Source organism: Trypanosoma brucei, chromosome 6 (genome assembly GCF_000210295.1).
Source record: "Trypanosoma brucei gambiense DAL972 chromosome 6, complete sequence".
Classification (NCBI taxonomy): Eukaryota; Euglenozoa; class Kinetoplastea; order Trypanosomatida; family Trypanosomatidae; genus Trypanosoma; species Trypanosoma brucei.
The window spans coordinates 1113740-1136613 of NC_026739.1; the positions used below are offsets into that span (position 1 = coordinate 1113740).

Here is a 22874-nt window from a genome sequence, read left to right on the forward strand (position 1 = left end):
GTGGGCGCGCCCCGACGCTAAGACGCAAGTGACAGTGCAGTACGAATATGACACCCGCGGTGGCAAGCAGTTGCTGACACCTAAGCGAGTGGCTGTGATTCTTGTTTCTGCCCAGCACGACGACGGTGTGTCAAATGAAACCATCCGCGAGGACCTGGTGAAGAAGGTAATCAACACCACCATTCCCGCGAAGTTCCTCGATGAGAACACCAAATATCACTTGAACCCATCTGGGCGTTTCGTCATCGGTGGCCCACATGGTGACGCTGGGTTAACTGGTCGCAAGATAATTGTTGACACGTATGGCGGTTGGGGTGCCCATGGTGGTGGCGCGTTTTCTGGCAAGGATCCCTCGAAGGTGGACCGGTCGGCAGCGTATGCTGCTCGCTGGATTGCGAAGTCTCTGGTGGCCGCAGGTCTTGCAGATCGGTGCCTTGTACAACTTTCGTACGCCATTGGAGTTGCGGAACCGCTCAATATCCATGTCGACACATATGGCACTGGTAAGCGCGATGACGAGTATATATTGGGTATTGTGCAGAAAAACTTCCGACTGCGCCCGTACGACATAATCAAGGAACTTGATCTTCGTCGGCCGATATACCGCCAGACTGCCTGTTTCGGGCACTTTGGGCGTGTGGACACGAACGGGAAGGGAGGATTCACGTGGGAGGTGCCCAAAACACTAGAGGGTCTTAGTGACGTGCAGTAGTGTGTACTGCGCACGAATAATCAGGCACACCTCCTTGCCCATCCTCACTGTTTGCGAGTAACTGCTCGCTTCCCGCCGAGTGGGTTCCTGTTGGTAACAACACCCGCCTTCGCTTATTTTTCGTTGTTACGTGATGTCATGTACTTGGCGATGTTGTGCATAAGGGAGTGGAGTAAGTAATAACAGTAGACAGGAGGTGGACGTTGCAATTAAATTGTTTGACAAGTGTGAGGGTAGAGGGGGAAAGAATATATATATATATATAACATATACCTATTTATTATTTTTAGGTATGCTATTTCGTACACTAACGCTGTACTTTAATTCCTGGTATTTCCCACATATTGTTTCTCGGATGCGGTTTGCTCCTCATTCTTTACCTTTTTTGTTTTCTTTCGTTTTTACTCCATCATATGTTACCTTGACTGTAAACGTGTTGTTGTAAGTACTGTGACCTGTTAGCGTTACGTTTCAATTTTTTTCCCCTGCCTTACTGGGAGGTAAGTGTGATAACGACAGCAAGTGGGTACCATTATGATTGTAATTGTAAGAAATATTATTTCTGTTACATCAACCTTTGTCATTTAACTGTCACTCACGTATGGTAAGTCCTACGGTCTGTCGCCGGGGCTTTGCTTACCGTTCGTTGCTCTATCCGCTGCTGCGCACATGTAGTGAAGTACCTCGTTGTAACTGTAGTAAATAGCTAATCTCCTATGTCTCCTTATTATTGTCCTTCTTTCTTCTCTTCTCTTCTCTTTTGTTTTTTTTTTTTACCCTCAATTCCTCTCCCTGTCGGATGTACCATTAGTTTAAAGCTACTTCGCGTATACACCTCAGTGTACCCCTATTTCGTTTGCTCTACTCCGCAAGGTTCTACATCAATCCTACCGCCCTTGTTTCGTGAAAGGTGATGTCCGTGCGCCAGATATTCTTCACGTCGGAGCATGTGAGTGAAGGTCACCCCGATAAACTATGCGATCAGGTGTCGGATGCCGTACTGGATGCATGCCTTGAGCAGGACCCGCTCTCTAAGGTTGCATGCGAGACGTGCTCAAAGACGGGGATGGTGCTTGTGTTTGGTGAGATCACAACGAAGGCTGTGATTGACTACCAGAAGGTCGTACGTGACACGGTTAAGGAGATCGGCTTCGATAACACTGAGAAGGGGTTGGACTACCGTTCACTGAACCTGCTTGTGGCCGTTGAGCAACAATCACCCGATATTTACCAGGGCCTCGGTGACTTTGGCGGGGAGAACCTCGGTGCTGGAGACCAGGGCATGATGTTTGGTTATGCGACGAATGAGACGGAGACACTAATGCCACTCTCTTACGAACTTGCGCGCGGTCTTGCAATGACATACAGCGAGTTGCGACGCAATGGTGGTCTTCCGTGGGCGCGCCCCGACGCTAAGACGCAAGTGACAGTGCAGTACGAATATGACACCCGCGGTGGCAAGCAGTTGCTGACACCTAAGCGAGTGGCTGTGATTCTTGTTTCTGCCCAGCACGACGACGGTGTGTCAAATGAAACCATCCGCGAGGACCTGGTGAAGAAGGTAATCAACACCACCATTCCCGCGAAGTTCCTCGATGAGAACACCAAATATCACTTGAACCCATCTGGGCGTTTCGTCATCGGTGGCCCACATGGTGACGCTGGGTTAACTGGTCGCAAGATAATTGTTGACACGTATGGCGGTTGGGGTGCCCATGGTGGTGGCGCGTTTTCTGGCAAGGATCCCTCGAAGGTGGACCGGTCGGCAGCGTATGCTGCTCGCTGGATTGCGAAGTCTCTGGTGGCCGCAGGTCTTGCAGATCGGTGCCTTGTACAACTTTCGTACGCCATTGGAGTTGCGGAACCGCTCAATATCCATGTCGACACATATGGCACTGGTAAGCGCGATGACGAGTATATATTGGGTATTGTGCAGAAAAACTTCCGACTGCGCCCGTACGACATAATCAAGGAACTTGATCTTCGTCGGCCGATATACCGCCAGACTGCCTGTTTCGGGCACTTTGGGCGTGTGGACACGAACGGGAAGGGAGGATTCACGTGGGAGGTGCCCAAAACACTAGAGGGTCTTAGTGACGTGCAGTAGTGTGTACTGCGCACGAATAATCAGGCACACCTCCTTGCCCATCCTCACTGTTTGCGAGTAACTGCTCGCTTCCCGCCGAGTGGGTTCCTGTTGGTAACAACTTTATTTGTTATATAGGAGAGGGTATTGTTTTTTAAATTAATATTTTTTTTGTTAAAATATATATTTATATTTTAAATTTTGTGTCTCTATGTTTCTTTTTCTGCTGTTATAATATATATATATACATATATATATATATATATGTATAATTTTTTTTTTTAATTTTAAGGGTTTTCGTTCTGCTGTTTTTATGCTGGTTTCGTACTTGCGTCTGCAGGCAGACAGGCGCACAAGGCATCATATGATGGTTGATGGGCAAATAAATCCTCGCGAGTGGTTTAATTGGCATCCGAAAGAGTATCAGCCATGGTACTTTGATCGGCACAAATTTCTTTATGAGCAGCGGCAGTATGCACAGTTTCATCATTTACTGTGTCACCAGGTGTATTTGAAAGATATGCTTCATCTCATGCGTTACCCAGAGCCTTATACTCATATTATCGACTGTCGTACGTCTACGCAAAAGATGCATCGATGGGTTCCTCACAGTCTATGGTTACCTCGCGATGAGGTTGAATATGCTTTGCAGTTGAGTGCTGATGAATTTCTTGATATGTATGGGTTCAGGAAACCAGACAAGTCGGATGATGTTATACTTTTGTCTCATAATGGAATTTACTCGGAGCAAGCCGGGTGGGAGTGGAAAAAGCAGTTTTTCCAACATGTGTATAACTATCGTGGGGGGACTAACGAGTTGTTTGGTGAGTCTTATAGTGATATGAACGTTAGTGACGTGTTGTCTCCGTGGAAGGGCCCTTTTCCTCAGAGTGGAGTGTTTGTTGACAAGTGGAGCAAGAGGAAAGTGTTGACACGGACGGGACCGTTTGACCGTCAGTACGAGATGCAGGACTTTGCGTTGCCGGACCTTGAACTGGAGAAGGCAAGGCATCCTGAAGAAGGGCCGCGGCAGAACATGCCTTTCGGTCTTCAGTGAGCTCTTTTACTTGTTGATAACGAGGTGGGGTTTCGTGGTTGCTATGTTTCTCTACAGTCTGCAATGTGTTTTACCGAGTCCTACTGTTTCCACTCTCTGTGGTAGGTGATGAGGCCACGATGTGGCTACGCAAACGCCGTGGTCACTTTTTCGTCGTTGCCATGTTTGTTGACAACTTTCTGCTTCGGTGCGGAGACTTGTGGCGCATTTACTGCGGCGATAGTGTGCCCACAGCGATGGTGCGCGGCGTTAGGTGAAAGGAGGTTGAGCCGAAGGCGTTACTCCGCGGCAAACACAAAAGGACGGTGCAAACACGTTTATAACATCATTAATTCATTGAAACTGGTTCCCAAAGCGGTGCTCGCTTCAGAATTTGATAAATTGCATCCACGGGATAAGTTGGACGTGAAACGGGCGCTCGTACGAAGACGTAGCCGTCGGAGTAGTTGTTTGCCTGTTTTTAAAAGTGCGTTGTTCAATAGAAAGTACTTTTTCAGGGAGGCAGATCTAACGGAAGATAGTACGCTCGGTCGTGGTCCTGGGGGGCAGGCAACGAACAGGCGGAAACAGACGGCTATTGTGAAGCATGTGCCAACTGGAATTACCGTGAAGTTCAGCAAGTTTCCCTCTTACTGGCTTAACAGGAGGGCTGCACGGGATGTCCTCAACCTGCAGCTGGAGGAACGTATGCTCGGGTCGAAATCGGAGCTCGGCCGTATACGGGATCTGCGAGAGAGGCGGCGTTTGTGGCGGCTCAGAACAACGTGTAAATTAGTAGAAAGGGCAAGTAAAATCGCTGCAAAACGTAGTCAGAGACATGAGTTCCATTCCGTACTTACCAACCAACAACCCCTTTCCCGCGTGGCGGTTCTGCAGTTGGACCTTGACCAAAGTAAACAGCCGATGTACTTGTCTGACCTCTTCGATAGGGAGTGCGGGCAGTGGTGGCCGTTGCTTTCGAAAGCCTTCGTGAGAATAAATGCTGAATCATCGAATGAAAAAAGCGCTAAAGTACCGGATATATTGTTCTACACGTTCCCTTCAGTTCGCAGGCACGGCGAAAGTGTAACTTCCGTCGAGCAGTATGAGATGAACCAGGTTAAAAAATGTGCCGCCGATGAAGTATGCCTCGCGAATGTGAAACGTGCGTTGAAGTGCTTTGTTGAACTGTTTGGTCTTCGGTTGTACGAGAAGCCAACGACAACCGCAAAAAACTGTAGTGTTTTGGTGCTCGGACGTGACGGTCTCAACTGGATGGAGTTCCGGGGGAGGATGGTGGATTCAAGTGGTTTGATGACCCCATTAGCACTTGCTTGCTTTGCTCATGTGACATTGAGTCTTGCACAGCTTCGGTGTGCGCGAGAGGTGAATGCAATCCGGTCCTTCTTTCGTCGCGAAGCAAAAGCAGGGGTGCCGGGGAAATGGGCAGTACAGGGTCAAGAGGGGATTACTGAGGTGTTAAGGTGCTGTGAGCTCCATGAAGAGCATCACCCGACTGGCGTGGACGGTGTTGTGTAACCACACGGCTTGCAGTTGTGGTGGTTGTTTTCTTATCAATTGTCGTGAGTTTCTTGAGTGCGTTTCCCCTTTCCCTCTCCCTCTCCCTTTTCTTCTCTCTGTCTGCTTCGAGCCTGCTACCGCCCTCCGTCCTATCCTCTCCAAAGCATATGCTTCCTTGCTCGATTTTGATGGTCTAGCAATTCTGTGGTTTTGAAGAACCAGGTTGTATATTTTTTTGTCCTTTTCTTACCAGCAAGACGGTGATGCAAGCGGAAGAGACCACAGCCGTAGAGGTTCTTGAAGAGGCCCCAGTACAAGAGACCATGCAGTCTTGTCTTCACTATGTCCGATACTTTGCTGGCCACACGGGTCGTTATGGAAACGAGTTTCTGGAGTTTGACATACGAGATGACGGCACGTTGAAGTATGGAAATAACAGCCGTTACCGAAACGAGAATATCATCAAGAAGCAAGCGCGTATCTCACCTGCCGTTTTGGAGGAGATCAAACGTCTCATTATCCTCTCTGGAATTCTAGAACGCGACGATGAATGTTGGCCACAACCGGACCGGAACGGGCGACAAGAGCTCGAGATACACCTTGGAGACACCCACATTTCATTTGTAACCAACAAAATAACTTCTTTAAGTGAAGTTGAGAGCCCGGACAAACCCAAGGGACTGGACACCTTCTACTATTTTGTGCGAGATATTAAAGCACTGGTACTTGCGCTTGTTTCGCTGCATTTTAAAATCAAGGCGTGGTAGTCTGATGAGACGGAGTCTGATAACAGGTGTGGCTGTGAGTCTGAATCACTCGCTGATTCTTTGCCTTTTTTTCCAGGGCCGGAGGAACGAAAAGGGGTGAATGCGACTTGTTGCGGATCTAACATTGGATACGACCCGCGTCATACCATCACACTATGTGTTTGCTACCATCACGGCTTTGGACTCCACTGTTATTCATTTCGCCTCTTTGTTTTTTCTGTTGCTGTTATTGTCTTTTTGCAGCTTAGCGATAGCGATGTCATTTACGGCTAACTCTGGCAACTCGCCAATGTCGCAGATGAGTCCCCTCTCGCAGCCGTACACTTCACCTCAGATGCTCCCCCAGTCGTCGCTCCGTCCTACCGCACCACCATTTACACTCTCCGGCACGGAGGACCAACCCGCTACTGGCGCTCCCATTCGGAAGGGAGGCACAGACCCTACGAGGTACAAAACAACGATATGCCGCAATTGGGAGATGGGTTCGTGTTCGTTTAAAGGTTGTACATTTGCTCACGGTGAGGAGGAGCTGCGAATGCCACCTCGGGTGGAACGCTACAAGAGCTCAGGTTTTGATACGCGGCGTTCCTTGACCGCAGAAACTCCGCCGCTGTATCCATTGAATCCCTTGCCACACAGCGGCGTGGGTCGGATCGAGCATTTACTCAACATGTTGTACTCAGAGGTACTTCGGGAGCGAAACCGCTTTGTTGCACACGAGGAAGCGAATCAGGCGCTCGAGGCCCTGCTCAAGAAGGAGCAAATGCAGCGTGAAGAAACCGAAGTTCAGTTGGAAGCTGCAAGATGGAAGCTGGAGCAACTGAGGACTACGGTGCACGAAGCTAGTGTCGAAATCAACACCCTTCTTGCCTCCTCCCCTGCCAATGAGGGATTGCGCGACCGAGTTGCTATGGTGACGCAGAAGATTGCCAGCGTTTTCTCTTCTGAAGACACTGCTGTAGGTGGAGGTCGTGAGGATGAAGAAAGAGTTATGAAACTGCTTAGCTCATTGCAAAACTGTCAGAGCACGGAAGACATGTGAGCATACCCAACGTGCAATATATCTGACTGTACGCACTGGGTTGAAACTGTTTTCGGCGAGAAGAGTCCTTATTTGAGTCAGTGGTTCGCACTTTACTAACTAATATATTCCCCCCCTTTCGTAACACAACACACACATATATATATACATATGTTTATATATATATACACATATCTATTTATTTATTCATGTACTTATCGCGCGCTGAGCGTTACATTGTAAAGTAGGCGTGGGATACTGCATAAACATGTAGCCCTGCCAAAAGAGTAATCAGTAATAATAGGCGAGAGGAATGGAATATAATACGTTTATTTAATATTTTGGATCAGCTGATGAATAATACCGCATTTTGAATACCCTCGCATTTATTTATTTTTTTTCACCTATTTATCTTACAAATGGCAAAAGCATATTGGCTAGTGACGGCGAAGGGAGCAGCGCGCATTGACCCGTCGACCTTTCCTCAGGTTCATACACATAAATAAATAAACATATTCATCTATATCTGTATAGGCATATAGATATTCTACATTTATTATATATAGAGTAGCGTCGACAAGGCGTGTAAAGGGGCCGCACCTAGTCTAATGCCCCGATCCGACAGAAGAGCAAAATATGGGAAGAGAGCGCAAAATAAAATAACAACGGGGGGTGGCGGTGCAAAGAGAAAGTCGAAACCCACAGCGCCGCACGTTGAAAAAGACGGTATTGACATTAATGCACTGTTGGAGGAAATCGAGCGTAACGACTCGCCGGCCGAGGAGAAGGTGCCCAAAGAGACCACGAAAAAATCGCGGAGGAGGCGCAAAGCCGAAAAAGTAGAAGGTCTTGCGGTAAAACCCGGAACCACAGTCGCGCAAGCCCGAATGCTGGCAAGTAAAATGCAGCAAAGGCACTCCGCTTCCACGAATGGGCCCAGTCAGCCCGCCCATCAGAGATCAGAAGAGGACGAAGATGAGGACGACGATGATGAGGAACAGGACGGTAGCGGTGAGGACTACAGCGATATAGCAAATGAGCGACCGAGTGAATATCGTAAGGGAGGCTACCACCCAGTCGTGGTGGGCGAAGTTTACAATCAACGCTATCGAGTTGTGCGTAAACTCGGATGGGGTTACTTCTCCACTGTGTGGCTCGTTTGGGATTATGTGGAGAAAGTGTTTCAAGCTATGAAGGTGCAGAAGTCGGCAAAGCACTACACCGAAGCGGCGTATGACGAGATCAAACTACTCGGAGAGATCATGACTGCAGATCCAGAAAAAGTCCGTCGGTGTGCGCGGTTAAATGATCACTTTGAGCAGCAGGGGCCGAACGGAAAGCACGTTTGCATGGTATTCGACGTCTATGGGGAGGATCTACTTTCACTGATCGAACGCTATAAGTACCATGGTGTCCCGCTGCCGATAGTTAAGTGTATTTCCAGACAAATCCTCATAGGGTTGGAACATGTGCATTCTTTGGATATCATTCACACGGATCTAAAACCAGAGAACGTGCTACTCTCGGCACCAAAACACGCCATCGTATCCCAAATGAAACGTTTTAAGCCTCCTCCGCTCCACGACCGACCGTCTTTGGTGAAACGCGACCCCAAAACAATGACCAAGTCTCAACGCCGTCGCTACTACAAAAAACTTCGCGCTGCGGGAAAGGGTAAGGACAGTGCCGAGGGGAATGAAGAGCAAAATGATGATGAGGACATTGCAAGGGAGGTCCACGTCGACCCTAACGAGGCTGCACCGCAACAAAGTGAGAAAGAACCGTTGAGCGAAACGGATTCTGAGTGGGAAGTTGAACGCCTTCATCATGTAGTGCTGGCGGATTTTGGTAATAGCTGCTGGACGTACAGACAGTTTACGGATGAAGTTCAAACTCGTCAGTACCGTTCCCCAGAAGTCATATTGGGTTATCCTTACTCCACCTCAATTGATTTGTGGTCTGCCGCCTGTATGATCTTCGAGCTGATCACGGGTGAGTTTCTGTTTGATCCACGAAAGGGATCTGACTATTCCCGTGATGAAGATCATTTAGCTTTGATCTCTGAGTTACTTGGAGTACTACCGGTAAGTATGCGGCTAGGTGATGGGAAGTACCGCGCTCAGTACTACAACTCACGGGGTGAACTTCGTAGCATAAAGGATCTTAATTTCTGGGGCTTGGAGGATGTTCTCTACCGAAAACACAAGTTCACACGCAAAAAAGCGAAAGAAATAGCGGAGTTCCTTTTACCAATGCTCGAATTGGAACCTCATAATCGAGCAACAGCCACCGATATGCTTAATAATTTTCAGCACTTTTTTGAGGTACAAGAGGATGATTATGCACCACTTTGCTTCGTACCTTCTTCGGATGATCACCGTGGTGGGGAGCGGAGCTCAGCAAATATGGAGGAGTCAGAGTTCAGCGATACCTTTGAAGAAACCGATGACTACGATCGCTCCCGAAGACTCGACAGAACGTATGATGCAATGGAAGATTCTCTGAGCAGGCAGGACGAGGAGGCTGCACGGTATTTGGCTGGTCATTCCCTGCTCAACGAGGCATCCTTGGCAAAACGTGGGTTAACAATTTTAGATATTCAAGCCGTTCTATCCGGGCAACAACTGGAGGATGAGGAAAGGCAAGCTGCTGCCACTGAAATTATTCGTCTTCTCTCAGAGGAAGCGGATGACAGCAGCGATGGACACTGCGCAGACAGGGAAGACGGGGATTCAAACTCATCTGTAGATGAATCTGACAGCAGCTGCACTAATGACTAAAATAAGGATCGGCAACAAAAAACATACACACGTACATATATATATATATACTTTTCCAACATACGTTATTGGGCTGCGGATCGTGAATAACAGTGAGGGAGATAACATGAAGGAGTTATGAGGTGTGAAACAAATTTTATGTTGGAGCGCAACACGGCGCTTCTCAGGATTTGTCCACATTAATATTATTAACGATGTTGTTATTCCCCTTCCAGAGGTTTTCTCATTTTTAACTTGTGGCCAGTCACAAATTAATCTTCCAAGGCCCTTTACGGTACCCTGTAGGGGGACCGAATGTGACATCCATATCCCGCAAAATAAGTTCTTTGTTGTATTGCATGGATGCGCATGCCTCTAAATTTGTTACTCGTCCGATTAAGAGAGGGAGAGAGGGTGGTATACCATTGGCGTCGGGCGTTTTGACATTGCTTCTTTTTTTTTTTTTTAAAGATTCTTTCCCTTTCCCTTTTTTTTATTAACGGTTCAGTGTTTCAAAGGTATGTCCAAGAAACAAGAGGTGAAGTACTACGGCTCCAGCGCGGGGAAGGACCAGCTGGTTTATGGCGTTGTGCACATCTATGCATCCTTCAACGACACCTTCGTTCATGTCACTGACATGTCTGGTCGTGAAACATTCTGCAAGGTGACGGGAGGTATGAAGGTAAAAGCAGATCGCGATGAAAGCTCACCATACGCTGCGATGATGGCTGCTCAGGATGTTGTTGCCCGTTGCAAGGAGTGCGGCATTAACGCTCTGCACGTGAAGATGCGCGCCACTGGTGGTGTTGGCACTAAAAGCCCCGGGCCTGGCGCTCAGGCCGCCCTCCGTGCACTCGCCCGTGCAGGCATGAAGATTGGCCGCATTGAAGACGTCACACCGGTGCCAACGGACTCCACTCGCCGCAAAGGTTCCCGTCGTGGCCGCCGCTTGTAGACATACGGAACACAAAACCACACCAGTGGCTATTTTTGTTTTGTTTTAGTGGTAATTTGCCGCGAACTGATAATTTTATAGTGAGAATTTTCTTTCCGTGTCGTTATTCACGGTGTTGGCGCGACACATTTTGAACCTGGAGCTGGTGAAGAAGAAGGAGCAGTACTCCCCTGCTCTTCACCAGCTCTTGCAGTGTGACTTGTTTTGTTTTACACCGAAATCGCTTCTTCTCTTTCTTTCTTTCTTGCCCAACGCCCTTTCTCCTCGTCGATCCGATAACAAAAAGGAAAGGAAAGGGTTCGTCATTCATGTTTCGCACATTCGGTCGGCGGCTTGTATCCTGCACGCTTCCCCTACTTCAATCGGCACCTCATGATCTGCCAGAGGGATTTGAGTTTATGGAGCACAAGGTTGTAAACAAGGACATTCATGCTCCGCATGAAAATCTTGAAACCCTCCGGTTAACTCTTACCCGCCAGGACGAATTCCTTTTGCGTGAAGAGCCCGTCAAGTGCGTAACTGTAACGGGAACCAACGGCGAATATGGTATCTATCCCGGGCACGCGTATAAAATTGTTCAGCTTAACCCCTCTCCTCTCACAGTGGAGTACACGGATGGAACCACAAAGAAGTACTTTGTTAGCGGTGGATTTGCGCATATAAACAATGAGGGATCGTGTGATGTCAACACTGTGGAATGCACTCTGCTGGATGATTTGGACCTTGCCATCGCTGAAAAGGAGCTTGCGGCACAACAGGCAGCGTTAGGGTCGGCGAAAGATGACAAGGCGAAGTCTGTTGTTGAAATTCGCATATCTGTCATTGAGGCTGTTATTGCTGCCCTAAAACACCACTAGTAAAAGGCTGCAAACAGGAGGAGTGGGACAAGAAAAAGAAATGAGGGACTGACCGTAGTTTGCGAGCTTTAGTTTATTGCATGTCTCTTGTTGTAGCGTTTCAGTAGCGGAGGAATTGGAGATAGCGGTATGGGGTAAAGTACCACTTATCACTATCGTGAATTGTTTATATCTCTATCTGCCTCCTCCTTTCTCTCTCTCTTTGTGGGCGCGGTGTCTTTTTCTGTGCTGCTCGACATGTATTGATACACTTAAGCTTAGGTTTCGTTCTTACTCTTCCCCCATTTTTTCTTTTTTCCTTTTCCTTTTTTTTTTTTTTGCCTTCCCTTCAAACTCTTTTCTTTCGCCGCCTTTTCCCCCGCCCCCTCCTTACAAATTCCCATATTATTATGCACCACCTTTTGCCAGAACACTGTGAGGGATTCTGAGTAGGGAGGCACAGTAAAGAGGCAAAGTCTGAGTGCAAAAAAAAAAAAAAGAGGATCGTGGGGCTGGTGGGCGAAATTATTGTTGTTGTTTCTTGAGGACCGTTTTTGTCTATTTTTTTTTTCATAATGGAACAACAAACCATATCATTACACTACCAGCGTATGGAGGAATGGTTGATTGACAGAAGGGCTGTGCTTGGCAAAAAGTACAAGAAGGAGTATGCTCGGTTGTTAGAGTTGGCGCCTGCATTAGTTCAATTAGTCAAATATGATATACCCGCTCAGCAGCGACGGCAGCAAAAAATTTCCTCCGCAGTTGATGATACCCACAGAGCCATTGAGGAGGCTACCAAAAGTGCCCTGAAGTTTGAGGAAAAACGGACGAGGATGATTGAGGAGTACGATCTCCACAGAGGCGGCGATGTGAATGTGGAGACGAACCTTGAAGGGGCCGTGGACGCAAGAATTGCCTCTAGCATAACTGCTTTAAGTGGTGTACTGAGAGAATTGGGAAGTAGCCATTATCTTGCAATGTTCCGCGGTGTTTATGACGATTTTCTATCAAAGTATTCTTCAGGGATGTATGGGGGAGGTGCGTTTTCGCAGCACTTTCCGTGGTTGGAACGTGTGTTTGAGGAGCGGTTCCATGCGATTGATGAGGGAACCAACCGGAGTCAAGAGGGGGTTGCAGCTGCAACGGAACAACAAAGTAACGAAGTTGGGTGTGTTATTGATTGGGGTGATGTGGGAACCTCTGAACCAATTGATGTTGGCGCAGTAGTGGAGATAAACTGGGAAAACGATGTCGTTGCGAACTGCACTAATGACGATGAGGAGTGTTTGCCACCTGCAGTAGCGGAGGGAGTAGCAACTGTTTCGGTAGCTAACGCAGTGCATAGGAAGAATATATTGGCAGAACTTCAGGCAATGCGGTGCTTTGCATCCGAAAGGGCGAATGCAGGTGACAACTCTCTTGATGAGTGTCACGAGCCAGTACTTGCTGTTGAAAAACAACTGACGACTTCTACGGAAGCCTTTTTTGTCCGTATGCACACAAGCCAAACGGCTCGAGTAGCGTTTATTGACGAAATACAGAGATTTCGTCGGGCTGCAACAGCGGCTGTGACACGTAAGGCTAGTAGTGAAGCGCGGCTGCAGCAGGTGCTGGAGGAATTACAAGAAATGGAGCCCCAGTTGGAAGTATTACTGCAATCTGCACGGGCCTGCCGTGATGAATGCCTTGTGGAACTTTCAAAGATGTTTCCCGGCCAGCGCGTCGTAATGGTGGGCGATATCAACAAATTTTTGTGAAGCGTTTGTGGTTGTGGCCGAACTCCAAATTTCAGGGAATCGTTTGATGAGTGATGTCCATGAAGATGTGTCCGCATTTTGGGGGTTTGGGGCTAGGGTTATCGTGGCCAGTTTTTTTTTCCTTTTTTCATTTTTTGCTCTTTTCCGTGTATTTTTCCTATTTTTAATTTTTTTTTTGGAAAAATGGGAGATGTGCGAAGAACTGAAGGAAAAGAAACAGTGATGGTCAATGGAAAGAAGGAGAGTTAACCCCCCTCCTCCCCAATATGTCTTTGCTCACGCTGGCCGGTTTCGTTGTAATTTCTTGTTAAATAAACAAAAAAAATTTTTTCCTTCACTTCCGCATGTGTTAAGTAATCCAACCATCCATCCACATATATATATATATATATATATATATACCTGTACACATTTTTTTTTCTTCATTCTTGCTGCTATTGTTGTTCTTTATTTTAAATGTTGTATGCGTGATCAGCTAGCTTGAGTGGAAGTCAAGAGTGCTGAAAGATGGAACATTCGCGTCGGAAGGAGGAATCGCCTGTTTGGCTGAACTCTAGCATTCATGTGTGGAAGACAAAAAATGACATAAATGTCGTTAACCTTCGCGATGCGTCTGAGCATCTTCCAGCGCTCCCTTCAGCTCGTGCGGAGGAGAGGCCTCCAGGCAACGGTGGTCACCGAACCAGCATGGAGCGCACTGGTGAAAACAACGAAAGAACAACGGAACCAACGAAGCAGGAAACTTTAAATGAGATTCTCGCCCTCATGCACCGTGCTTCTGATCAGACTCGCGGGTCATCCAAAGGTACAACTGCAGACTCAAATCTTTCCACAAATGCTGGTGGAAAAGGTCCCGTGACCGATTCAGAGGGGAAGGCATCACTTTTCCCAGAACCCAAAACATCAGGTATTGTGGACGTTGAATTTGTTCAGGGCGTTAATTTACCAGGGGGTAAAAATGTGTCCCCTCCACTTCATACGCAGCCACCTCGCGACAGTATGCAAACGGTTGCTCTGTTTCATGATCCTGTTTGGGGAGCAGCTGCCGTGTCGAGTGGCGCGGATGTTTTTGACTCTGGGAGTGAGAGTCAGGCGAGCGCGGTTACGAGTTTGCAAGTGGAAAATGTGTCGGGACGATACAGCAAAGGCGATGTGAACCCCCCATTGATGCCCGCACCGGCGGCGCCCGTAACAATGATAGCGCCATCGGCACCCCTTTCATATAAGGTTCCGGGGAATGTAAACGAGACAATGTTTACACCGCAGGCGCAACCGGTTGCGATGACATCATCACCGTCACAATTAGGTTACCCGCAAAACATCGGTTTGAGTACTGCAGGATGGGCGGGTGCTGCACCTCATCCCACAGGTGTTGCGATGCGTCCGGTTCAGTTTGTTAGTGTGCCTGTTCCTGTAATGCCGCACAATGCAGTGATGGCTGTACCGCAACCTTACCGCATGCCTTATTCTGTTTATCAAATGCAACCCCAAGCACCGCATCCTGCCCAGTTGCAGCATCAACCTGTCGTGTATCATACGTCCCCTGGCCAGGAGCTACATCATATTCATCAACAGAAAGTTTTAGCTCCTCAGGATGCCACGCCGCGTCCGGGAACCAACATTGGGGCAACGCCATTTGTTCCAGGAGGGAAGAGTGTTTAAGTGTGGAACTGCGCGCCATAGTTTGTTGTTCGTTATCAAATGAAGCTCTATATGATGTTTTGTTCTTCGTTTCTTTTTCTTTTTTTCTTTTTTTTTCTTGTTGTTTTTATGTTTTATGTTTTATGTTTTTTTCTTCTTTTTTTATTTTTATTGTTTTTTTTTGTTTATTGTGTGTTTTTTACGTTTTGGTTCTCGCTAGCTTCTTTTTTTTTTTTTTTCGTTTTTGCTACCTCCCTTTTTTCTCGCGTTATTGATTTGCTCTCTCTCTCTCTCTTTTTTTTTTTTTTTTGCAAAGCTATTTATTTTGTTTATTAAACTCTACGGGGGAGAACAGTTTTTTTTTGTTTTATTTTTGTGTGTAACACGGGGTCGTGGGAGAGTTAGGGGGGTGGGAAGAGACAAAAAAAAAAAAGAAAAATGAAATAAAAAAAACCCAAACAAAAAAAAGAACAAAAAGAAGGATAATAATTATAAAAGAAACGCACATACAACAACTGTCTTTTGTAGCACGAACAGTGTTACGGCGGCAGTAACAACAACAGCAAAAAAAAAAAGCAAATATGCCGCAGGTTTGATGAGGGATTTATGTTTTGCATGCGGAAGTAATTTGTGTTATGACGAAGGGCACACCACAACAAAAATACAAAAGCAAAAAACACAAAAACACAAAAAAAAACACGAGCCACGAAACAACAACAACAATAACAATAACAACAACAACGCAGTAAAACAATAAAACAAAACAAAACGAAAAGGAAAGAACACACATGCACACATATACATGCAAATACAACAACAAGGAATTTAAAAAAAAAAACAAATATTTGAAAAGAAAAAAGCAAAGTGAAAATATTAAAAAAAAAAAGAAAGGGGACGGAAAGAAGAAGGGGGACACTTGTGTTTGTGTATGTTTATGTTGATGTTGATGTGTGTGGGAAGGGGGAGGGGGAAGTGGCAATGTGAAGTGAAGTGAAGCAATAAATTTTTAAAAGAAAAAGAAAGAAAAAAAAGAAAAAGAAGCAAAAGAAAAGAAAAGAGAAAGCTCGAACCCAATGAATCCAAAAGAAAGTTCTTTTTTAAAGTTAAACTTAAAGTTAAATATAATAACACCACTAAAACAAACAAACAAACGAATAAACAACAACAACAACAACAAAAAGAAAGCAACCGGATGGGGAAAAACAAATATATATATATATACGAAAATGTTCGACAAAAAGAAAAAGAAATAACATTGTTTAATTGTTTGCGTGTGTTTGGTGTACGTGTGTTCGTTTGTGTGTATGTGTGTATGCACTGGAGAGTTCGAAAGTGTGTGTTAGGTGTGATAGGGGAATTTCGTTTTCAAAACAAAAACGAACAAACAAACAAACTTCTTTTTAATTCCTCAAGGTAGGCAAAACAAAACTAATTTTTTTAAAAAAAAATTAAAAACAATATTCACTACCACTGCACGATAGTGAATATTGTCTGTCTGTCTGTTTGTTTGTTTGTTTGAGTGTTTTTGTGTGTGTTTGTGCTTGTTTGTACCACCCATTGCTGCTTTACATATATATGTTTGGAGACTCGCTCTTCCATGTTATCTCGTTTCTTTCCCTTGAATTTGTTGGAGTGGAGTGGGAGGGGGAGAGGAAAAAATAAAATAAAATAAAATAAAAATAAAAACTGTTTGTTTTTGTTTTTGTTGTTTGTATTTCCGTTTCACTTTTTTCTTCTTTTGTCTGTCTGTGTTCTTATGTTTTTAATATTGTTTCATATTGATTTTCATTTTATCGCTCCCGCTCTCCCTACTCTTTTACTCTGTTAGCTCCCATATTCTCCTCAGAACCTGCGTCAAAACTTCACTTTTTTTTCCTTGCAACTTCTTCTTTTTTGAAAAAAAAATATCTTTATCTAATGTTCGTTTCATCCACACTAGTAAATACAAGAAAGGAGGGGGGAAAAAAAACACATATTTGCTTATAATATAAGAAGCATACGCACATACATATATATTTATCTATCACAAAAATAGCAATAATAATAATAATAGCATATATTATTATACATTATATCTTTTGTGTGTGTGTGTGTGTGTGTGCGTGTGTGTTATTCGTAAAAAAGGATTTCACAAGTTACATGTCGGAAAGGGACAAGCAGCGAAGGTCGCTGGAGCGGGAGCGCATGGCGACTGTCATTTTTTCGTATATTTCCCATTTGATGAGGACACATGAAGAAGAAACGACAGTTGCTGATGAGTTCATTCCATCAACGAGGTTTTTTCGTACAGAAACTCTACCAAACATATCACTTATTCACTACGTCCGACGCGTTGTGGAACATATGAACTGCTCTCCAGAGGCGTACATATTTGCACTCGCGTACATTCGAAGGTTATTCGTTGCAGGTTTCCCGTTACACACTCATTCCATTTATCGCCTTCTTCTCACCGCCGTTGTCGTTGCGACGCGAGTTCGGGATGATTTTTTATTCTCCAAAAAATATTATTCAAAAGTGGGAGGCGTAACCGCTTGTGACCTCAACATGATGGAAATTCATTTTCTCGCTGATCTTCTTGAGTATCGAGTGGAGGTATCACCTGATGAGTATCGGGTTCTTTGCAATGAAATCACGGCGCTGCTGTCATCTGAAGTCTCAAAGTTTGACGGCAATTCATCAAACCCAAATAATGACACCGCTGCTGAGGGAGTTGCATCAATTCAGGAGCCGGTGGGAAACTCAAAGCCCCGTTGGATGTCGGAGTGTTGTTTATATTGGTAACAACGTAATCATTTCAGCATATGAACCCATACATGATGGTAGTGTAAATAAATATGTAGGCAAATTTATGCAAATGTTTGTGTGCCTTTATGTATGGGTGTAATTCTCATTGTGTGTCTCCAGTCCCTTTCAATTTGTTTTTATTTTTAGTTTATTTTTGTTCTGTGATTTTATTCCTTCCCTTTCCCTTCCCGTATTGTTCGCGCTATTAGTGTTGCACTTCTTCAAGTATTGGTAAATAAATAAATAAATAAATAAATAAATATATATATATATATATATTTCTTTGTTATCATTATCATTGTTGTTATTATTATTTACTCACTGAGTTTATGTTTACTTTATTGTAGTGTTACCATTCATTAATTGTTCTCTCTAACATTTATTTACTTTCACTATTTTCATTATTTTAATTTTATCTTCCCAGGAGGTGGAGATCGGGGGTTGAATAGGAGGAGGAAAGTTCTGCAATAAACCTGAACTTTCTTTGTTGTTTCTCTTTTTTATTTAAGAAAAAAAAAACAACTTTCCCCTCCCGTTCACAAACACTGTAGGGAGCGATGAAACCGCTTTTGGCATTTAACAGAAATAGATTTATATATATATTTATATTTTTTAAAAATTTTGACCACCCTCCCTTACACTTATTTATCATCATCGGGGTTTTAATATATATTTTTTATTATCACAATGTAATTGTACCGTAAGGGGACTTACTATTATTTTTGAAATGCAGCTACTAAGATCGGATGCTGTGTAGAATATATATATTTTTTGGTTTTTTTTTTTGAGAGTTACTCAGCCACCGCGTAGCATTGGTTTCCTTTTGTCTCTTTTTATTGTACCTCATATGTATATATATATATATATATGTATTCGTGTATGTCCAAAATTAACAAACGAAATAAATGCATAAACAAATATGTGACGCATATATTTATTTCTTGTTTCTCTAAAAAAAGTAGGAAGTGTATTGGAGAGGAGTTAGGGTTATAGGGATGTCCAAAGGTTACACGGTATATTCCCTCATGCATCAACCGCAAGAGACGGTTATTAATGAATCGTTAATCAGGGAATGCATTTACCTTCCAACTGCTCGTGTTACAGATGAGGAGCGTATGCGTTTTGTATGTGCCCGTGAGGAAGTTCAGCGAAAAAAGCGGGCAAAGGCCGCGATGGAGACCATGGAGTTGCGTAATGTAACAACACTGTTGGCATCATACCGGCGTATCGGAAGAATTGAAAACCTTGTTGGACTGGGCAACTTGACGAAGTTGGCACTAGACAATAATCTTATCACGACAATCAACAACTTAGGGCATCTGAAGAAGTTACAGTGGTTAGATCTAAGCTTTAATCAAATTACAGAGATAAGTGGTTTAGAGGAACTTACAGAACTCGACACACTTTCTCTCTTTGCAAACAAAATTTCAGTCCTACAAGGCATGGACACGTTGACTAAACTAACATCGCTGAGCATCGGGAATAATAATATTGAGGCACTTGAAGACGCGGCCCGTTACTTACATCGAATCACAAGCCTTCGTGTTCTTACCTTAAAGGGAAACCGCGTGGAGAGGCAACCACTTTACCGAACCCGTCTTTTGGCTTTTGTTCCTTCATTGCAGTTTTTGGATGGTCTCATTGTGCGACGAAGTGAAGTTGTGAAGGCTCGTGAAGAGCAACGTGAGCATTTGATGCCCATAGACGAGGAGGATCAACGTATAGCAAGTGAACTAAAGGCCCAACAGGATGCTGAGGATATACGAAAAGATTATCAGAGATTTAACTGCCCTGACGAAACGAAGTTCTACGACGAATTGTTCCACCTGGAGGTGGATGGACGCAGCCTGTCTGAGATATTGCGGTTAGATGTTTTCGCCATGTTGTCGAAGGATTTAATTGAAAAATTCCAGGTGGAGTTCACTGAAAAGGCAAAGGATCTCGCGGAAACCATGAAGGCTATCCGTGCAAAGCGTGATGCCGATGAGCGAGTCTTCCAATCCACGGCCGACCGATACAAACATAACAATGCAGAGGCTTCTAAAAAAATTATAAAAGAATTCGAGAAGGAACTTAAGGTGCACATCCCGCGCACCTCTGGGAAGCACGACTCCAATGGAAAGGAGTTGCCTCAGGAAGTAATTGTGAGATTTGAGAAGCGTTTGCAGGAAGTACGGCACCAACTCATGGAGAAGGAAGCTGATCAATACGACGCTCTGGAGTCTTTGAATGCTGGTACCATTGCAAAGTGGAAGGGGGACGCTGTCGATGTTATACTCCAAACCGCGTTTGAGAATTTTCTCAAGATGGAAGTTGATTTTCATGCTGGGCTCCGGAAGCTGTTCGATACCGTGTTTGAAATGCGGCAGAAGCAGGAACATCAGTCCGATACTTACCATCAGCTGAAGCAGGAAGAGAGCTTGTTAACTGTTGTTGACAACAAAGAGGAATATTTGAAATTTCTTGGTGACTGGTTTGAGGCACGGAGGAAGCGCTTAGAAGAACTGGAACAGTTCTATGTTAAGAACGAGGAAAACCTGCTTAACGAGCGGTCAGCCCGTATATTGAAAGATGAGCAGTGCCGACACAGAAACCGTATGAATGAAATACACGAGTTCGTGGAACAGATGTCCCTGTGGGTCCACAGTTGTTAGATGTGTCATGTAAAAACAGTGCATGAAGACGAGGAACATGCGTGCGTGTGTACAATTATTTGCCAGAAACTTGGGACGACACATATGTATATATATATATATATATATATACGGCTCCTCAATGGCCTTTTCACCCTTCAACCACCTGTCAGCTTTTTGCGGGGAAGAAGGGTGATTTTTTACATATGTTATTTTATCACTTTCTTCCCCCCCCCTTCGTTCCTGCGGAAACCTATTCGGTGGTTCTCTTCTGTCCATGTGACTAATCACTGAGTTGTCCTTAGCGGCAGCCAAGTAGTTTCAGCACTTTATTTATGTATTTTCTTTTTTTTTCTTTTACTTTCTCTTCCGCTAATTATCTTTGGTTGCGTGTCTGTGACGGCTCAGTCGTAGGAAGCTAGAAGCCATGGGGGCGTTCATGTACATGAATGAGCTATGGAAGAAGAAGTCTTCCGATGTGATGCGCTTCATCCAGCGTGTTCGTGCGTGGGAATTCCGTCACCAGCACACCATCGTACGTCTGCGTCGCCCCACACGTCCTGAAAAGGCCCGTATGGTTGGCTACAAAACCAAACAGGGTTATGTTGTGTTCCGCGTGCGTGTGCGACGTGGTGGACGCAAGCGCCCCGTACACAAGGGTATCACATACGGTAAACCCAACACTGCTGGTGTGCTCGGCAGGAAATTGAACAAGAACAACCGCGTTGTGGCCGAACAGCGTCTTGGAAAGAAGTACGGAAACCTACGCGTGCTCAACTCCTATTGGGTAAATGCGGACTCGACATTCCTGTGGTATGAAGTGGTGGCGGTGGACCCGATGCACCGCACCATTCGCCGTGACCCGCGCATCAATTGGATCGTCAACGCTGTTCACAAGCACCGTGAGCAACGTGGTCTTACATCTGCGGGTCGCAAGCACCGTGGGCTACGGCAGAAGGGCCACAAGGCCTCCAAACTCCGCCCGTCTCGCCGTGCAGCGTGGCGCCGCAACAACCGTATGGTGTTCCTCCGCAAGCGTTAGTCGTACATGCATTCGCAAAGCAAGTTGTTGGGGATATTCCGTGTCACAATTCCTTGGCTGTTTTCCTTTTTACGACACCGTCCCTTTTTATTTTTACTTTTTTATTTGGTGAGTGGGATGAGAGGTGGGTATGGACATGGGAGAGATGGTGGCGAAACCGACCCTCTTTCTTCGGTACTCGATTCCTGTTGTATCCCTTGCCCCTTCTCACTTCTGTTTCAAACTCTTCACTTTATATTTGGCTTTGGGCAACGTGTTTTGCTTCCTCTAGTGGGCCGTTTCTCCCTGGAGTTGCGGATTCTGTGATTTGGATACTTTCAAACATATATGCTTCCTCCATTTTTTTTTTGCTCCTTCTTCAATTCTTTTCCTTGATTGCTTCTCTGCCGGTACATATATGTATATGTATATATACCTGCCTTGAGTGTGGATTATATAACGTTTCGTAGTACTGCATCGTAGTTTCGGTTCACTCTTGTAAGACAGCATTGTGGAAGTGTTGAACTGATGGCGGTTGAATCCGATGTGTTGCCTCCGCTAACGCGCCTCCCTCCTGATGAGGCCCTCAGTTTTATCTGGAAGATAACCCGATCAATTTTAATACTTGTTTTTGTCATTTTCGCAGTGATCCCTGCATTATGTGGCACCGTGTACCCTCCTTTTTCAGCTTTGTGGGATGTCATAGCTGCGATATCTCCATACACATGGGGTTCCGTGGGAATAGGTATCGGTATTTCCCTTTCCATCGGTGGTGCGGCATGGGGAATATTGACAACTGCTTCGTCTCTTAGCGGAGCGGCAATCCGTGCACCTCAGATACGGAGCAAGAATCTTATATCCATAATTTTTTGTGAAGCTGTTGCCATCTATGGTGTTATCTTATCCATTATTATGATGGGTAAGATGGAAGCAGATGGAAAAGCAGTGGACAGCAGTGGGATCTTCACTTATCGTGCAGCTGCAGCTGGTTTTACGCTTTTTGCAGCTGGTTTGGCAGTTGGTCTTGGGAATATGTGCTGCGGAATTGCTGTTGGTGTTGTCGGGAGCAGTTGCGCCATTGCTGACGCTCATAGCAGCTCACTATTCGTGAAGATACTTGTAATTGAGATTTTTGCTTCAGCACTTGGTATATTCTCCGTTATTGTTGGTATTCTCATGGCCCAAAAGGCGGTGATGGTATAAAGCGTGGAGGGGAAAAAAAAAGAAAAAGGGAGGGAGCGAAGAAGAGGGAAAGAAAAGGGTTTGATGGGAGGGATAAAAAAATAGAGAAAAGTTCAAAAAGGACAAAATAAAGAGGAAGAGGAACCCCCTCACGGTATTG

General features: G+C 45.2%; 15 protein-coding genes across 15 annotated transcripts; all 15 read left to right on the top strand.

The window, feature by feature from the left end:
- Position 1: 1 nt before the first annotated feature.
- TbgDal_VI4710 (S-adenosylmethionine synthetase, putative,(fragment)) lies at positions 2–712 on the top strand (the record flags this gene model as incomplete). The annotated part of the gene is made up of 1 exon (XM_011775976.1): positions 2–712. A coding segment is annotated over one exon (711 nt), but the record flags the coding sequence as incomplete, so codon positions are not given.
- Positions 713–1625: 913 nt separating this feature from the next.
- On the top strand, positions 1626–2819 carry TbgDal_VI4720 (S-adenosylmethionine synthetase, putative; the record flags this gene model as incomplete). Its single annotated transcript, XM_011775977.1, has 1 exon — positions 1626–2819. One exon carries the CDS (start codon positions 1626–1628, stop codon positions 2817–2819), a length of 1194 nt encoding a protein of 397 aa, XP_011774279.1.
- A 292-nt stretch (positions 2820–3111) lies between these two features.
- TbgDal_VI4730 (hypothetical protein, conserved) lies at positions 3112–3855 on the top strand (the record flags this gene model as incomplete). Its single annotated transcript, XM_011775978.1, has 1 exon — positions 3112–3855. The coding sequence occupies one exon, from the start codon at positions 3112–3114 to the stop codon at positions 3853–3855; it is 744 nt and encodes a 247-aa protein (XP_011774280.1).
- Positions 3856–3963: 108 nt separating this feature from the next.
- On the top strand, positions 3964–5373 carry TbgDal_VI4740 (hypothetical protein, conserved; the record flags this gene model as incomplete). Its single annotated transcript, XM_011775979.1, has 1 exon — positions 3964–5373. One exon carries the CDS (start codon positions 3964–3966, stop codon positions 5371–5373), a length of 1410 nt encoding a protein of 469 aa, XP_011774281.1.
- Positions 5374–5618: 245 nt separating this feature from the next.
- Positions 5619–6122, top strand: TbgDal_VI4750 (mago nashi-like protein,putative; the record flags this gene model as incomplete). Its single annotated transcript, XM_011775980.1, has 1 exon — positions 5619–6122. One exon carries the CDS (start codon positions 5619–5621, stop codon positions 6120–6122), a length of 504 nt encoding a protein of 167 aa, XP_011774282.1.
- A 100-nt stretch (positions 6123–6222) lies between these two features.
- On the top strand, positions 6223–7164 carry TbgDal_VI4760 (zinc finger-domain protein, putative; the record flags this gene model as incomplete). Its single annotated transcript, XM_011775981.1, has 1 exon — positions 6223–7164. One exon carries the CDS (start codon positions 6223–6225, stop codon positions 7162–7164), a length of 942 nt encoding a protein of 313 aa, XP_011774283.1.
- A 587-nt stretch (positions 7165–7751) lies between these two features.
- TbgDal_VI4770 (protein kinase, putative) lies at positions 7752–9923 on the top strand (the record flags this gene model as incomplete). Its single annotated transcript, XM_011775982.1, has 1 exon — positions 7752–9923. One exon carries the CDS (start codon positions 7752–7754, stop codon positions 9921–9923), a length of 2172 nt encoding a protein of 723 aa, XP_011774284.1.
- A 499-nt stretch (positions 9924–10422) lies between these two features.
- TbgDal_VI4780 (40S ribosomal protein S14, putative) lies at positions 10423–10857 on the top strand (the record flags this gene model as incomplete). Its single annotated transcript, XM_011775983.1, has 1 exon — positions 10423–10857. One exon carries the CDS (start codon positions 10423–10425, stop codon positions 10855–10857), a length of 435 nt encoding a protein of 144 aa, XP_011774285.1.
- A 308-nt stretch (positions 10858–11165) lies between these two features.
- Positions 11166–11714, top strand: TbgDal_VI4790 (ATP synthase, epsilon chain, putative; the record flags this gene model as incomplete). Its single annotated transcript, XM_011775984.1, has 1 exon — positions 11166–11714. The coding sequence occupies one exon, from the start codon at positions 11166–11168 to the stop codon at positions 11712–11714; it is 549 nt and encodes a 182-aa protein (XP_011774286.1).
- Positions 11715–12268: 554 nt separating this feature from the next.
- On the top strand, positions 12269–13453 carry TbgDal_VI4800 (hypothetical protein, conserved; the record flags this gene model as incomplete). Its single annotated transcript, XM_011775985.1, has 1 exon — positions 12269–13453. The coding sequence occupies one exon, from the start codon at positions 12269–12271 to the stop codon at positions 13451–13453; it is 1185 nt and encodes a 394-aa protein (XP_011774287.1).
- A 507-nt stretch (positions 13454–13960) lies between these two features.
- Positions 13961–15115, top strand: TbgDal_VI4810 (hypothetical protein, conserved; the record flags this gene model as incomplete). Its single annotated transcript, XM_011775986.1, has 1 exon — positions 13961–15115. The coding sequence occupies one exon, from the start codon at positions 13961–13963 to the stop codon at positions 15113–15115; it is 1155 nt and encodes a 384-aa protein (XP_011774288.1).
- A 2118-nt stretch (positions 15116–17233) lies between these two features.
- TbgDal_VI4820 (CYC2-like cyclin, putative) lies at positions 17234–17875 on the top strand (the record flags this gene model as incomplete). The annotated part of the gene is made up of 1 exon (XM_011775987.1): positions 17234–17875. The coding sequence occupies one exon, from the start codon at positions 17234–17236 to the stop codon at positions 17873–17875; it is 642 nt and encodes a 213-aa protein (XP_011774289.1).
- A 998-nt stretch (positions 17876–18873) lies between these two features.
- On the top strand, positions 18874–20532 carry TbgDal_VI4830 (hypothetical protein, conserved; the record flags this gene model as incomplete). Its single annotated transcript, XM_011775988.1, has 1 exon — positions 18874–20532. The coding sequence occupies one exon, from the start codon at positions 18874–18876 to the stop codon at positions 20530–20532; it is 1659 nt and encodes a 552-aa protein (XP_011774290.1).
- A 406-nt stretch (positions 20533–20938) lies between these two features.
- On the top strand, positions 20939–21553 carry TbgDal_VI4840 (ribosomal protein L15, putative; the record flags this gene model as incomplete). Its single annotated transcript, XM_011775989.1, has 1 exon — positions 20939–21553. One exon carries the CDS (start codon positions 20939–20941, stop codon positions 21551–21553), a length of 615 nt encoding a protein of 204 aa, XP_011774291.1.
- A 507-nt stretch (positions 21554–22060) lies between these two features.
- Positions 22061–22735, top strand: TbgDal_VI4850 (V-type ATPase, C subunit, putative; the record flags this gene model as incomplete). Its single annotated transcript, XM_011775990.1, has 1 exon — positions 22061–22735. One exon carries the CDS (start codon positions 22061–22063, stop codon positions 22733–22735), a length of 675 nt encoding a protein of 224 aa, XP_011774292.1.
- Between the last annotated feature and the right edge of the window lie 139 nt (positions 22736–22874).